The sequence below is a fragment of the Nylanderia fulva genome, unplaced genomic scaffold (genome assembly GCF_048542155.1).
Source record: "Nylanderia fulva isolate GAGA-0341 unplaced genomic scaffold, ASM4854215v1 Scaffold174, whole genome shotgun sequence".
In the NCBI taxonomy this organism is placed as follows: domain Eukaryota; kingdom Metazoa; phylum Arthropoda; class Insecta; order Hymenoptera; family Formicidae; genus Nylanderia; species Nylanderia fulva.
This window is the reverse complement of record NW_028189990.1, coordinates 66,941-83,286: the sequence shown is the minus strand read 5'-3', so window position 1 is coordinate 83,286 and position 16,346 is coordinate 66,941. Positions and strand designations below refer to the sequence as shown.

The window sequence follows — 16,346 nt, the reverse complement described above, 5'->3', positions numbered from 1 at the left end:
TAAGTTATAAATAATGCCTTTTTTTTGGCAGAAAGGATGGTTAGAGTAATAGGAAAGAGTTCTTCCAGAAAATGTTTTTTTCTGAAACCAATCAACAAAAATGGTATTGTTAATTAATTTCAATGATACATCTAAGAAATTTAAACAACGGTTATCCTCATATTCCAATGTGAATTTGAGTCTGTCATGGTATTTGTTAAAAGAATCCACAATCAAATCAACCTTCTCTTCAGGAACTGTCATAATGATATCATAATAAGAATATAAATTCAATCATAACTATTTTAGGTAACAACGGTTATCCTTTAGAATTTATTTTCTCCGCTATTAATCAAAGAATTAAGTATCTTATTAATTCCAAACTAAATATCTTGACTAATGATAATAATACTACTAAGGTTCCTAAAATAGATGGAGATAATGAAAAAAAGAATTTCTTTGTTATTCCTTATGTGAATAGCATTTCTGACAAAATTGCATCAACTATCAAAAAAACAGAAATGACTATAGGTTATCGTTGTCTGGATAAACTCAATCGTTTTATCAAGGTTCATAAAGATAAAAATCAATTTTCAACTAATTCCAATGTTGTTTATAAGATCTCTTGTCACGATTGCGATGCGACATATGTTGGCCAAACCAAAAGACAACTTAAAACGAGAGTTAAAGAACATGTAAATAATATAAAGTTAGATTCGTCAAAGCATTCGGTCATCTCGGAACATATCCTTAATTACCAACACTCATTTAATTGGGAAGACATAAAAATTTTAGATTCCGAATCTAATTTCCAGAAGAGAAATGTTTCTGAAATGATCCATATAAAGGAACAAAAAAACGGTCTAAACCTAAAAAAAGATACCGATATGCTTGACGAGTCATATTTTGACATTCTAGAAGAATTATCTAATAAATAAATAATAATAATAATAGGAGTCACAGTTTGAACTCGACACATCATACTGTGACTTTGTATAGTGAACACATCAACTTGGCGGAATCTTGACTACTCATCAATTTAAGTAAGCAATTCTAAACACAATTAAGATCTTTCACATAAAAAAAATAACTTATTAATATAAATTAATATACCGAAAAAATAAAAATATACTTAGACAATCACGGTGAAATATACTGCAATGACGAACTTACTCGGTAATATCCTTGATGATGGGGACTAACTTTTTGATGCTGGATAACATCTAATTGTTTTCAATTCTCATATCAAGCGGTTCTGACGATAATTTTAACTAATAATGTTCAAAAGAATTGATGACGTGGAATGGGCCGTCAACCTGTTCTACTAACAACAGGGAACTCGTTTACATGTTTTTTGACATAATCAAAAAGCTTACCATCTTAACTAAAAAATGGTTAGCCGATTAGAAAAAATATCTAATTTAATAAATGTTATATGCGTAACCCAATTTAAATTCATCGACTTATTAAACCAAAATGTTCATTAAAAAATAGACTCTAATGCGTAATATGTCATAATTTTTCTTAAAAGAATTTTTATTGTTTTTATATTTACTGAAGAAGGCTGAGGTAACAGCCGAAACGTTTTATTAATTTTATTATCATTGTATATACTAAGAAATAAATCAATTATGTGTTGACATTACATCTCTCACTAATTTAATATGCTCGTTATAGTTGGCCCTGTCTTTCTAAATCTTAATTTTATAATATCACACGAGCCTTGTCTTTAAATATCTAATTGTTTTCCTTATTAAATGTATATGTATATATTTAAATTTAGAAAGAAAGAGAAAAAAGTGAACTAGTGCAAAGAGTTCAGCTACAAATATATTTTTGTAAGAGAAAATGAAGGACTAACCTGAAAATTTTAGGGTTTTATTTTAACGTTTCCAAATTAGTTTTCAAGTGAAGATTGTTGAACAAAAAATTCTGTGAGTATCAGAAGTCTACGTATTCTTATAGTTTGAAATTGATTCGACTATGTTGAAATCAGTGCCGGATTAACCTAATATGTGGCCCTAGGCAGATTTTGGTTTTGATAGGGGCCTATGTAAGGCGAGGATTTTTTAAAAATTAATTAAACATATGAACACTAAAAAGGAATTGATATATAATATAAAATATTAATATAATATAAAATAATTTTTTGGTTATAAATAAAATTTTCTTCATTGGTTGGTGAGAGCTTTTTTGTGGCGGGAGCCTATAGGCAGTGCCTAGTTTGCCTATTGATTAATCTCTTGGTTTTTTAAAAATAGGTTCTAGGTAAGAAATTCCATTATTTGTACAAATTCTCACGTTAATACGACATTAAACATTAAAACGTTAAATGAAATGTAAAGAACAAAATTTTTTAAATAAAGGACAAAGTTGAAGTTTGGAAAAATCCAAAGAACAGCTACTTGAAATAAGGGGGTCTATAAGTCACTATACATATAGCTAAAGAATAAGTCGAAAAGTGTGACACAATGTTAACACTATCGACTTATAGCTGGAACGCGACTTAGTTTCTTTACTTCACCGTCAGAGTCCAAGAGATTTTGTAGTTTTTTCAGTTTTTTTACGCTTTTGTTAAAAAAAATGTGTTTAAAAATAATTTCCCACTAAAAGACCAATCCATAGAAAGGTAAAATAATACCAAACGTAAAATGTTGGTATCTATGGAATGACACATAATTGAACGCAATATTGACGAGTTGAGCGTAGCATTTTATTTGTAGATACACGATAAAGATCCTCTAATAATTAAGAGTTTGGCCAACAGATATAGAGTCAAAGTATATGAAAGTATGTCTCGGCCATGTTTATGCAAAATCCTGAGAAAGAGAGAGAGACAGAGAAATATTGGATAAAGTGAAACATATATATATATATATATATATATATATATATATATATATATATATATATTATAGTCAATATAGACAGGGATAGACAGTTATATCTTGCTTACGTAAAATGAAAAATTATATAAAAATGGGCGGATGTGCGGCAGAATTTTGCAACAATTCGTCTGCAAAGAGTTATATTATGAAAGTATTTCCGAGGAATGCCAAACAGCGTGCTGAATGGATCAAAAACGTCAATCGTAAAAACCGGATTCCGACAAATACTTCTTATCTTTGTGAGATTAAGTAACACGTTCTATAATGTTTATTAATAAAAATACTGTAAAGTTAATTATTATAATCAATATAATATTTATTTATTTGTTACATATTTACATTCAAAATGGAGTTATTAAAATTTGAATATGAGCAGGGGAGTTGCATAAATATGGCAAACCAATCAAAATAATAAGTGGCCCCCTGATAGCTAAACTCTTATTAAAGAATCTCTAGTACACGATTGTATTGACTTATTGTATCGTATAGTTGAAAAGCACTGGGTCATACACTATACTGTGTTATACAGTGTCGCCTGTGTAAGCTATTGGATAGGACCTATTAATATCCGATTCTTACCTGATGGCGATAATACTGCCACATTTGGTTGCGGCGGTGCTGTTGCAACCGGCGGTTGCATTCCCATCTCCGGCAAGGGGGGATACGGTGCTGGGGGATATTTCTGGTCATCCATTCTTCTTCTTCCGGCTCACCCTCGTCCTTTTCCGTACAAAAGAAAACGAGAAAACTTCTCGGGTCGACCAGCAGGCTTTCATTCAAAAAGGAGCGAAGAAAGAAATTATCTGGAAAACCGAGAAAAAAAAGTAAATATGATTCCGAGTCGGAAACGATAGTACGTTATGCAACATACAAAATATTAGACAGATCTATAAAATAATATTTTAAAAGATAAAAAGAATATAAGATAAAATTACTTCAAATAATAAACAATTTTAAAAATCCTTCTTTCACGCAGAGAAATATTTTTGTTCGCATAATTTTAATCCTTTTAGATGAAGAATACCAATTATTAAATGTAATTATTAATAATGCCAATTAAATATTGGTTAGAGGATAAGAATAGGAAATGTGTATTTTGTGATAATGGAAAGGATAACTTGTATCATTTTTTCAAGGAATGTGAGCTAACAAAAGAGAGGTTCGTTAAACGAGGGAACAGTGAGGAAGATAGAGGATAAAAGGAATAAAGAATGAGGAACTAGATAATGTAAAAGAGGAAATTTTGTGGAAACTTTGGATGGAGAGAAAAAGTAAAGAAGATAAAAGAGAAATAAAGAAAAGGGAAGAAAAGTAAGAATATAGATAGGAGAAGTGAAAAAAAGAAAGAACATTATTTCTTGAATATAAGAGTGTGATTAGGCTGTGACTAGAATTAATGATATTTAAATTAAGGATATAGTTACAGTTAAATGTAAAATAACAAAATTAGGTTTATGATTAGAAATAAAATAAAATATAGTAATAAGAAAGGTTATATATAGTTATATAGTAAATAAAGAATATGAGTCAAAAGATGAATGAGGATGCGCAGTGTGAGTGTGAATTAAGTGATTTCCGTAAACCAAGTGCCCTTCTTGATTTTGTAAGTTGAAGGAAATAAATTATATACAAGGTGATTCATTTTAATCACCCCAGGCAAATATTTAGAAAACTGAGAGATACGAAAAGATGTTTCAAACAAAAGTTTTTTGGCTTCGAGAGGGACATAAGATGGTGTCATTGATTTGGCCTTGTATAATCATTTAAAAGTCACGTGAAAGTCACCTTTAATTTTTTAAATGAAACTTACTATTTTTTATTATACATATATTCTTATAGCTTATCTCGAGAGCTTTCCAAAACACTATAATAAATATAGTGTAATATTTTGATATTATTTTCTTAAGTACTTTTTAAATTATTATAGTTTGAAATTAACAATTTTTTTACATAAAATGTAAAATATCTTGTAAAACATTTTTTTAGTTTTCGGTAATCTTATCTTAATACTTTTATGCATGGAATAATGAGACCAATCAATTGCTGTAAAGAAAACATATAGTTGCTTCTAAGAAAAAGTAGTAAAAGCAGTTACATGCTGCAAATTACATACTTCTTTTTATGTATATTAATAATGCAAATTATTAATTTAACAAAACGAATTCAAAAATCGGAATGCTTGAATTGATTTATATTAAATAAAAAATAAATTCTCGCTTTTTATAGTTTGAATTTTAGAACCCTTTATTGTAAGCTTCTTCAATAAAAATTTCGATTTTTATAATTAGACATAGGTTTGGAAAATACAAATTCGCTACAAAATTCGCTCATAAGAAATTGTGGAAAGTCATCAGCTGTCATTTTTTAATGCATCTAGTTATTGAAAAATAAAAAATGTAATTAGAAAGAGGAAAGTCTGCAGTTTTTAATGGATATAAATAAAATATTTGTATACTAGTTTATTTTATTGATAAAAAGTAATGAAAAAGGTGCTAATAATCACATATGTAAACTAATGATAAATATTTACGAAGTGCGCAACCATTTGAATTTGTACAAAATTCTGTTCTTTTTCGAAAACTCGTTTCAGTAATTTCCTATGGGACACCCTGTATATTCTAGATACAAAAACTGAAAATTAAATGCGCTCGCATCTCTCTTCTACCGACGGAGAAGATCTATCCAGGAAGTATATTAGTTCCCGAACAAGTCGACCGATGACGGAGGCTGCTTGCTCACGTACGGAACACTTGTTTGCGCATACTGTTTACGTTGTTGAAATTGTTGGGTCATCGTCCCCGCGCCACTCGCGGTATTCGCCTCTTAAAAGTCATTGTAACGCATATATGCATATGTAATACGAGAATACATATAGATTATATATATATATATATATATATATAGAAGACATCTCGCACGTCGTTGATAAAACTTTCTCTCTCGTTATTGATAATCATATCCTTTGTTCCGCGATCCATTTTGCCTAAATCGGTACAGTCATCGAGAATGAGTGTTTTTGAAAGACCTTCCTGATTATTTATAGAGACAGAGAGAGAGAGAGAGAAAGAGCTTCATCGTAAATATTTTTTCGATTCTGCGAAAAAGAGAGAGCTTCCTATCTACTTTTTCCTCTTTTTAATCTGGAATTTTCATCACGCACGATTCGAAGAAATCATTAATCAACGAGGAAGCTGTAGATTTTTATATAGAATGTTTCAGAGAAGAAATTTATTATTACCGCAAATATCATTATATTTTTATTTTAGATTTACATTCAATATTTATTTTTATGGTAAAAAATATGCAAAGAGACGAATTGCTTATATTTCAGAAAAAAATAATTCCGTAATATACAAAATTAAGAATTAAAAATTATCAAAACTTAGAATGTTCCGACAAAGAAGTTTGTGGAATATAGAACTCAAAAATTAGAATATATATTTAATAGCGTCTTAATTGCACTTTTACAAGATTGCTTGCATAATTCTTGTGAATCAATCAGTCAGTGAGTTTTCACTTAAAAATAAAATCATCAAATATAGTTATATAAGATTATCTCACTATATAAAGAATCATTATTATTGTAGACTTTATGAAAAACACAATCAAAGATTAAATACTTAAAAATACGGACATAACGAGCATTATCGATATCTCGTCTTAATAACTGATTACGGAATTATCAAGAATTTACTCTGTAATTTCTTTTTCAATTAATTATTTATTATTTATTACGACTCGAATAATTTATTTAAAATTCGTATAAGTAATGTATTAAATTTAAAGTAAAATTTATATAATTTTATAAAAATATTTTTATATTATTATATGATTATTTAGAATTTATATTAAATTAAATTTATATAAAAACAAAATTATTAATTTAATTATATAAATGATTTCTCATACATGCACTGGATAGAAAAATGTGTACATACAGGAAAATAACCGAGTTATGAAATTAAGTGAAATATTTCTTAAGTGAGATGAGGAAAAAATGAGATATACAAGAATATCTCATTTTTTTTTTGTTTAAGACGTTATTTTTGCACCGGAATTATAACGGAATTCCGTTGCATCTCGCGAATCGCTGGAGCAAAACGAAATCGCCAGGTCGCCTACGTCACTGTACATGCCCCACGTGAGCATTATATCGGATCGTACTACTTTTTAACAGCCTTGAATAAAGATTTTATAAAGCCCAATTGACTGTTTCCTCGTTCGACGTTCGTTTCACACACGCGTGTGTATGTGTATGAATGTATATGTATATATACGTGTAAGGCCTCGAGATGATTTTTTATCGCTACAATTTTACAAGGTGTCACGCGCCTGTAATTGAAACTCTTGTATGCTTATGTATCGAGTTCATGTTTAATATGTAACGTTGACTTCCGGAGAGAAGTTCTATTTAAATTGTATTATATATTTTCACAGTTCTTTAGAAATATATTCTGAATTTTTTAAATAGTAAATTCTAAATTATAGATACTTTAACATTTTTTTAAATGAGTGTAGAGGAGATATAGATAATTAAATAATAAAAGAGATATAAATCTAATCTTATATTGGTATTTTAAGTAATATTTTCTTTTTAATTCTTTCAAATAAAATGTAAATTCCAAAGAGAAAGAGAGAGAGAGAGAGAGAGAGAGAGCAACATCAAATTCCTTAGAACTTGATGATTTCGATTAGAACTGCGTTTTTATTAGATCTTACATAAACAAAATAGTAAAAAAAATATTAAAATATGTTTAAATTATTTTTGAGCTATAAAAAATGTATAAATCAGCAAGTTTTTTAAATTATAATTTCTTCAATTTTGTGAACCTGCGTCTAATTAATATGTCGTTTTATTATATATGCTGTGCAATAATTATTTTTATTTGAAAGCTTGTAATTGTTTTAAATAACAATAAATTAAGAACCATAACATTAATTAACATTAATTAATTATAACAAATAATAAGATGCAATTTGATTCGACCAAAAACTGGCTATTCATTTATTGATAATAAGTACACACTACGTTTCGACCCACATTGTGGTCCTTCTCAAGTGCTAGAATACAAAAATACATAATTTGGCAAGCGAAATTAACATTACATTAACACTAAATTTGATCTATAATACATACTTGTTCTTAATCAGCAATTACATTAGTTAAAGATAGAAACATGAAAGTTGTCCTGTCATATCGACAGTCTGTTAGCTACTGTAGACTAGTATTACGTTTTTAAATCATTTGAATAATGTTGTCATAAATAGGACTAAGGTTATCAATGTCTATTTGTAAATTAATTTTATTTGTTTGTCTTTTTATGTAGAACATTTCAGCGATCTCTCTTTTTCGTCTATTTTTCTCGGTATTAATTAATTAACCATAACATTAATTAATTAACAAATAGACAGTAAAATTTTAGAATTACAGAAGGTGTTCAAATATCCATCATCACTGTTTATGATAATTTCCAATTAGTAATTGTTTTGAATAACAATAAATTAAGAATCATAATATTAATTAATTAAAATTAATTAACAAATAGTAAAATTAGAATTACGGAAGGTATTTAAATATCCATAATCACTGTTTGTGACAAAATATCCAGATGGACATTTTTAAAGCGCATTATTTTGATTGAATTCTTTAAAAAAGGCAAACGTAATTTTATCATTCTTTATTTTCAATTTATTTTTATTTCGTAAATTTAGTCCTCCAGAGATGGAGCGTGATTTACGATACACCTATAATACAATATATTCCAAATTTTAATAAATAGAAAAAAGACTTTAATAAATAAATACAAATTTAGGTATGTGAATTTGAATGAAAAGAGCTAATAAGAACCAGGAATACAGATATTAATATAACAAAATTATTTTTAAATTCGTCTATACTTATATATATTTTGAATATTATGATCATCTAAATTTTATTAATTTCAATTTTTACATTTTCTTCTTGCAATTTATGAAAGATTATGATAATTTAATTATAAATGATACATAATAGTTTAAGATAAATAAATTGATTATTATAAATGGTATATAATATTTTAAGATAAATGTAATACGAAGACTAACGATAGTTTTACATAAATCTGATACTAGTTAAAGATAATAATATCGAAGACAATGCTCTTCATTTCGTTCTCTATAAAGCGTTCATTTCAACGAACATCATTTTATCTCGGACACTATTGACACTATTGACACGTGTCCTTCTCGTACAACGCGATCCAAACCGCGATTACATGACTCGAATATCGAAAAACCAGTCAATTCGAGATTCGTGTGACTCATGCCCTTTTCAAACTAAAGCATGCAGTCGTCTTGTGTAGAATTTTAAAGGATAGGAAAAAACATAAAAATTTGTAAAAAAAGGTTTATTCATTTCTTTTCTCATTAATTTTTCCGAAAAAAAATTTTTTTTAATATTTTTTCTGTACATTTTTAGTTTAATGTATTATGTCTTTATTAGCAAAATTTTAATTTTGCAATTGAGTTCAGCAGATTAGTGGTAGAGACCATCATTATCCTAAGAATGATTAATTAAAAATAAAAAATAGTTAATTATGTGTTCTAAGTTTTAATATTACTTAGAAGTTGACCATTTATTTTATAGTAAAAATATTACTTGAGATAAAATAAATAAAAGAAAGAAACAATACTTGTCACAAACTTTAAACGTACGTACGTATTATACAGGGTGTTTCGGGAGGTCAGCATTCTTGGAGGACATTTAATTGTACGCATAATTTTAAGCAAAAAAGTTTGTATAAACCTGTGTCCTGTTCTGGATTATAAAGATATAACTTGTTCCAGTTTAAGAATGAATACATTTATTAATTTAGTAGAACTAAATAAAACAATTATATTAAATTTTCGTCGTTTCCTATTACTATGGTTACGAATGTAAACATTAGGTCACATTTGATAAGTCTTGTGTTAGTTTAAAATTTTTTATTTCTGTAATTAAAATTGCTCATAGTCGCACATGCCAAAATTATTACTAATTAATTGAAATTATTGTTTATTAATTAATATTAATTATTCAAATGTATTGTAAGCTTAAAATTTCATGTAATTTAATTATAATAAGTTAATGAATGTAGTCGTTCTTAAAGCTCTTGGATCCTCGCCGCGGCCATGTTGGATTGTGACGTCAGAGGCGAGAAAACACACGCTAAAAATTCTTAAATGTCATTTTTGAAAAAATATTTTGATGAAAATTATTCTTTAGCTTATTTTTAAAATGCCTCCAAAATTATACTTTTCCTTTGACAGTCAATTGTCAATCAACAACCGTAAAATGATCGTGATATATCAGACTTCGTCATGCGGAATGATTGCGCGTGTGCAAAGAGCAGACGGATTGGGCCTCATTACAGTCATTTTACAGCTGTTGACTGATTATTAAAGGGAATAAAGAATAGGTTTCGAGGTATTTTAAGAGTGTGCTAAAGTCATCTCTGAAGTGCTGTTTCATCGGAAATCTTTTTATTTTAAAATGGCATCTAAGAATTTGTGTTCTCCGTCACAATTGTAACATGATCGATCAGAACCTTAAAACTGAATACGTTGTATCTTTCTCGCCCAGAATAAAACACATGTTTATATACATATAAACTTTCTTGCTTAAAATGATGTGTACAATCATCTCCTAGAATAGTGATTATATTTCTCTTAAAACACCCTGTATATGATTGTGTCTATCAATATCAAAAATATTTTTCCGCTTTGTAATTCTGTGCTTCGTCAGAGTTTCTCTTATAAAAGCCTCTTCGCTCTTTGACTTTTCCGAGGCGTCCCTCATCGATCGTTCATTGTGAACGCGACCCCGTAAACTGTTACATTTACCTCGTCATCTACTCATTATCAATGAATGAACGCCTCGATAATGTCCTCGCGCGTATCTGTAATTGGAATCCGCGAGAAAGAAGGAACGATACCAATCACAATTGTGCATCTCGGAAATGGGAATTCGCTGAATGACGTTCAATCTATGAAACGTAGAAGAAGAAATTGACAAAGCTCTGCTATAAAGCGCAGTCAAATGTATGTCAAGAATGCTTTTCAATCATTTTCTCAGTATTTTACTAAACATAAGTAATTTTCGCACAATTATGCCAGATTAACTGCAATTACATTATTTTTGGTTGGTTATGCAACCTAAAATTTTTAAATTATGAAGGGCTCAAAAAATTTCGAGCTATGAAGCACATAAAGAGAAATTTTATTCGTCAAATGTCATTTTAAAAGTTGATTTTAACTCAGCAAAATTTCTTTTTAAGCTTGACGGTCATGTAAGACATGTTTTATATATATTGAAGATTAAAAATTTATAATTAAATTGAATAAATAACTAAAAAAAAGATAGTTTCCAGAGTAAAGGAATCGGTCGTCCATGAATTTTTCACTGAAAAAATATCGACCTTAAACTTAACGTACAGATCTGCGTTTAAAAACAGAAATATCTGGATACATTTGAAATTGTTTTATGAAGACATCTCGCGTCTTCGATATATATATATATATATATATATATATATATATATAAATAAAAGAAATTTTGCTGAGTTAAAATCAACTTTTAAAATGACATTTGACGAATAAAATTTCTCTTTATGTGCTTCATAGCTCGAAATTTTTTGATATATATATATATATATATATATATATATATATATATATTCGAATAATATTATTCGAATAAATAACATATATTCGGAAATAACTTCCGAATAAATAACATATATATATAAATATATATATGTTATTTATTCGGAAGAGCCAGGAAAAAAAAATCTCGAGTTAAATATATGCGCTTCGATCACTGGCGTACAGTGGCCGGACAAAGTGTGTGATGCATTGCTCAGTTATGCACACTTTCATTGATGATGATGTCATTCGTTTCTCGTTCACATGTGTGCGAAGAAAGACTGCGTCTCGCATACCGCAAGGTCGTAAGACCGGATCAGGATCGACCCTTCGTTTGTTCGCCGCCCCGCGCAACCGATTCCTCCCTTCATCTCTTTAAGATTATAAATGTAAAAAAAAATTATGCAAATTTTAAAATATATTACTATTCATATTAATATTCATAATAATAGTAGTAGTAGTAGTAGTAGTAGTAGTAGTAGTAGTAGTAGTAGTAATAGTATGGTTATAATGATGCTATTACTGATGACACGTCTAGATCATGATGAGATACATTGTATCTCTTCACTCTAGTTAACTAAGTTTGGATCTAGCCTGGAACCTAACACCAGGTTTATTAGGAGGGATGATTTTGCCAACTTCTTGGTAAGTTTTACCTCATAAGTTTCAGATGAGTTTTAAAAAAGAGACAAAAATATGCTACCTGGATAAAACCTTTCTAGGTCTGAAGATTTTTAGAAACATTCGTTTTCTGTATCTATTAGAAATTAATGACGGGCAGTGACACAAATATGTGCACACTGTTTTCTCTTTACTAATACCCATAAGTATATTTGCTTTTATTTTACGGAATTTATAACTTTAAATAAGATCAATCGCAGGAATTGCAAGAAGATAATTTCTCATGCAGAATAAAATTATCTCATATAAAGCTGCATTTTCAAGAAAACTTATTGTGAGAAACTCAATCAAATACATTTGAAGTTTCTTTAAAGCTACATTCAAAATAATTCTTTTTAAGGTCTTGTTATTTATTCAAAACGAAAGTTCGATTTTCAATTGTTGTTTAGCGTGCGGAAAGTGGGCTTATTTCTCAACGATTCAATGTATGCCTCACTTTACCGTACTAATGTGAGAAAAACACTTTTATGACTTATACCTTACCGCACAATTTATAATTACTGTTCAAATAATATTATGTTCTTATTTTATGCAATTATGTTTTTTTGCTGTAATTTTAAAACAATCGACCTTATAGAACATATATGTTTATTAAGATTTTCGACTTAGAATGACACCAAGAATGCAGTTTCAGTATGGCCAATGTAGGTTAGGTTACCCGTAGGTGCAAAATTATATTAGTATATCCTAGGATTAAAAATCTTGGTTGAAGTACTCATAGCTCACAGCATAGAGTGGAAGTGTATCTTATCGCATCATTTTATCATTTTAATGTCACGATTATTCCGACTGACCTGATCCGAGATATTTCGAGAGACGAGATGATTCTTGCAAAAAAAAAATTAATCGCTACGAAAATGTCACGTGCAGGCGCAGTTCGCACCTAGGTACTCATTTTTTTGTGATGTAGAAGTTATTTTGTACTGTACATACGTGCACGTAAATGTACACACACAAACTGAAAAGAACACACGACAGCTATAATATAATAGGTGCAGTAGTACTTCCGGCTTTGCGGAAAAAAGATAGAATGAAAAGAAGAAACATTGCTCTCTCATGCGTCTCTTTAGCGTGTGATCTATATTTATTGTCAGCATTTGCCAGTGTATTCCAAATGCAAACGATATATATTGCGAAATCCGAGTTCGTGACAGCAGTACAATTTCACACAATGACGCCGTTCGAGTCTTTAATCAAGCTCTTATTAAAATTGACATAATTTAGTAAGCTCATGATCTTAATAAATTATTACAAATTCATGGATTCTATATTTTTAAAAACCTAAAAGCCTTTTTTTTTGTAAAACCTTGACAGCGATAAGACTTTGTCCTGCCGGCTTCAAATTGATAAGAGAATCTCTTCGTAATTAAAATTAGACGTCAAATAAAATAAATTATATAAAATGAGTAATTAATATTTTATTAATTAAAATATTACCTATATATACAGGGTATCCCATCTTAACTTTCGGATTAAAATTTCTTAAAAACCAAGTCTTCTGTCGAAAAATGTTTCATACAAAAGTTTTGTCGTAAACAGCCTTATTCCTTGTGGAGGAATTTTCAACATCATTACTTTTTTAAACGGAACTACTATAACTTTTTTACATAAATCGATTCCTCGTAATATTTGGTATAAAAAGCTGTTAGAATTAAATATAATCAAAAAAATGAATGGTTTACAAGATATACTTCCTAACATATTTTGACAAAAAATATTAAATATATATATATATATATATATATATATATATATATATATTATATAATATATATAATATATATTTTGTAATATATTCATTTTTCAATAATTTTATCTTAATAATTTTCTGCGCAGAGATAAATGAATTGATGTTAGGAAAAACATAGTTATTAATTTCTTTTAAAAGTATGCAGTTGCATATTGCAAATTGTAATTTCTTATTAATCACAAAATTATATTTTTCTCATTAATTATGTGTATGCGTGTGTCGCAAATGAAAGTTTTCAAACATGTGCTCGTGAAAATTCGATAGCAATTCGTCGGATGTATAATGAGCGAATTACGCACAATGTGCGGGTATTGTTCGCGCGAGAAGCGTGTGAGCGATTAGAGGGACGATCTTTGCACTCACGTGGAAGAATGGCGCGTCGGTACGGGCGTCGAAAAACGGGAATCCCGGCAGCGGAACGGACTAACGGCAACGAGGCAACGGGAAACGATACGATGAGCCTCGTCTTGCGAGCCCGTCTACGTATGTGTGTGTGCGCTTCCCCGACTTCCCGTCTAACGTCGCCAATTTTTCGTCGACCTATTTCGAGATCGTCGGCGCAATTCGCTCGTGTGGCCGCGCGTCGAATCTCGGATCCGTTCGTTTCAGCCTGACCGATCTATTGTAGTTTTCAGCATTTTAAAACGGAATAGGTGTATATAAAAGAAGTGGAAGAAAATGAAACGGGGAGGGAGCAGAGAGAGGGGGCGAGAGGGAGGGAGGGAAAAAAAGATGAAAAAAAGGCAAACCGCAAGAAATGCAATGCTAAAACGAATCAGTATATGTAGCAAATAAAAAATATAAAATAAATTTTATACATGTAAAACGAATGATAATGAATAATGATGAAATAAGATAATCATAAATAATAATGCGCAATTATTATTTGTGATTATATAATCGATAAATAAATGATAAATATTATTACATAATTGCATATAATAATTATAATAAATGCATGAATATACATATAAAATATAAGTGTGAAATTAACAAAAAGAGAGAAATCTAAAGTTACAAAGTACAGTTATTGATTACATTTGCAAGTGAAGAAAGAGACGAAAAGAAAACTCGATTAAAAATTTTCATTAATTAAAATGTTATGGATTAATTTTCATATTTTTCTCTTTTTTCTCTCTTTCTCTCTCTTTTGACAAAGTGTTATCGCGGGACCGATAGTCGCAGAAATTATTCGTCAGCATGAGTTCGTCATCATCGGGAGTAATTTGTAACGCGAGATGATGAGTCAGTCATTTGGTAATTATGATAGTCGCGTATGCTAAGCGAGAAGAAAGTAATCGCATGTAGCTCGCGCGATTAGGCTAAAAATATATTAGTCTATGCCAAATCCTATCGAAGTAGGACATTTGACACGGAAAAATTTAAAAGCTTTTGTTAGAGATCTCATTTTATTACATTATATAATTTATATATATTTATATATATAATAATTTGACATATATTCACACATATATATTTTTTAATATATTTATTATTAATAGCTTTATACATATATATATATATATATATATATATATATATATATATATACATATTCCTTATATTCTTTTAACAGAAATTTTTAAAAATTATATTCGATATAATAATTATACAGCGATATTTCTACATCTTATTTTAATAAATTAATATTTTCGTCGAGAAAAACTTCTTGAAATTAAAATAACTTATATTAAACGGTTTTTATAAAACTCTCTGCGTCACAACTCATTTGTAATGCACTCCAAGTTGCACAGTGCAAATTAGTCATAAAGGCTCTCATTGTTATAATGTTCCCATGTTTGTAGTTTAGAATACTTCAAGTATTTAGAAAATTATACTAGTGCATTTCTCTAAATGAAACATTCAACCCTTTCATTTTGAAGAAAATGCTCGTATATTATACATAATATTTTTTAGACTAGACCATTCTTGCTAATGATATTTTGATTCATGAATTTTAGAACACCCTGTATATAAAAACATCTCAAAATATAATTATATATATATATATATATATATATATATATATACAGTGTTTGGTCTTATCTAAATAAAATTATATAGATGATCATCTAGATGAAATTTTGACGTCATTTTTTCTTTATATAGATAATAAAAATATGTTTATTATCTATATATCTGCATTTTAGATAAAAAGTGTTGTTAATTTTTACTCAATTTCTTGAATAAAGTTCAGATAATTTGATTTAAAGTCACAGCAGATAAAAATATGTAAATAGTAGAAGCTTAAACAATAACTGTGTTTACATAAGCAATCTTAAAAATAATATTATCTGAAAAGTATCTGATGACTCGTCATCTCAGGTTGTGCTTAGATAATTTTAAAATTAGCTAGATAAAGATGAGATAAAAATTTGTAAATTTAT

General features: G+C 28.7%; 1 protein-coding gene across 2 annotated transcripts in view; it reads right to left on the bottom strand.

The window, feature by feature from the left end:
* LOC114940153 (phospholipid scramblase 1) overlaps positions 1-16,346 on the bottom strand; it is a 66,266-nt gene that overhangs the window by 47,428 nt on the left and 2,492 nt on the right. The window contains exons 2-3 of one of the 2 annotated variants that reach the window (XM_085481331.1): positions 14,323-14,578; positions 3,447-3,670 (exon numbers count right to left, since the gene is read on the bottom strand). In XM_085481331.1, the coding sequence (XP_085337457.1) occupies positions 3,447-3,561 (115 nt within the window). In that variant the 5' untranslated portion in view covers positions 3,562-3,670; positions 14,323-14,578. The remainder of the gene's footprint in view (positions 1-3,446; positions 3,671-14,322; positions 14,579-16,346) is intronic. The other variant, XM_085481328.1, reaches the window with a different exon arrangement.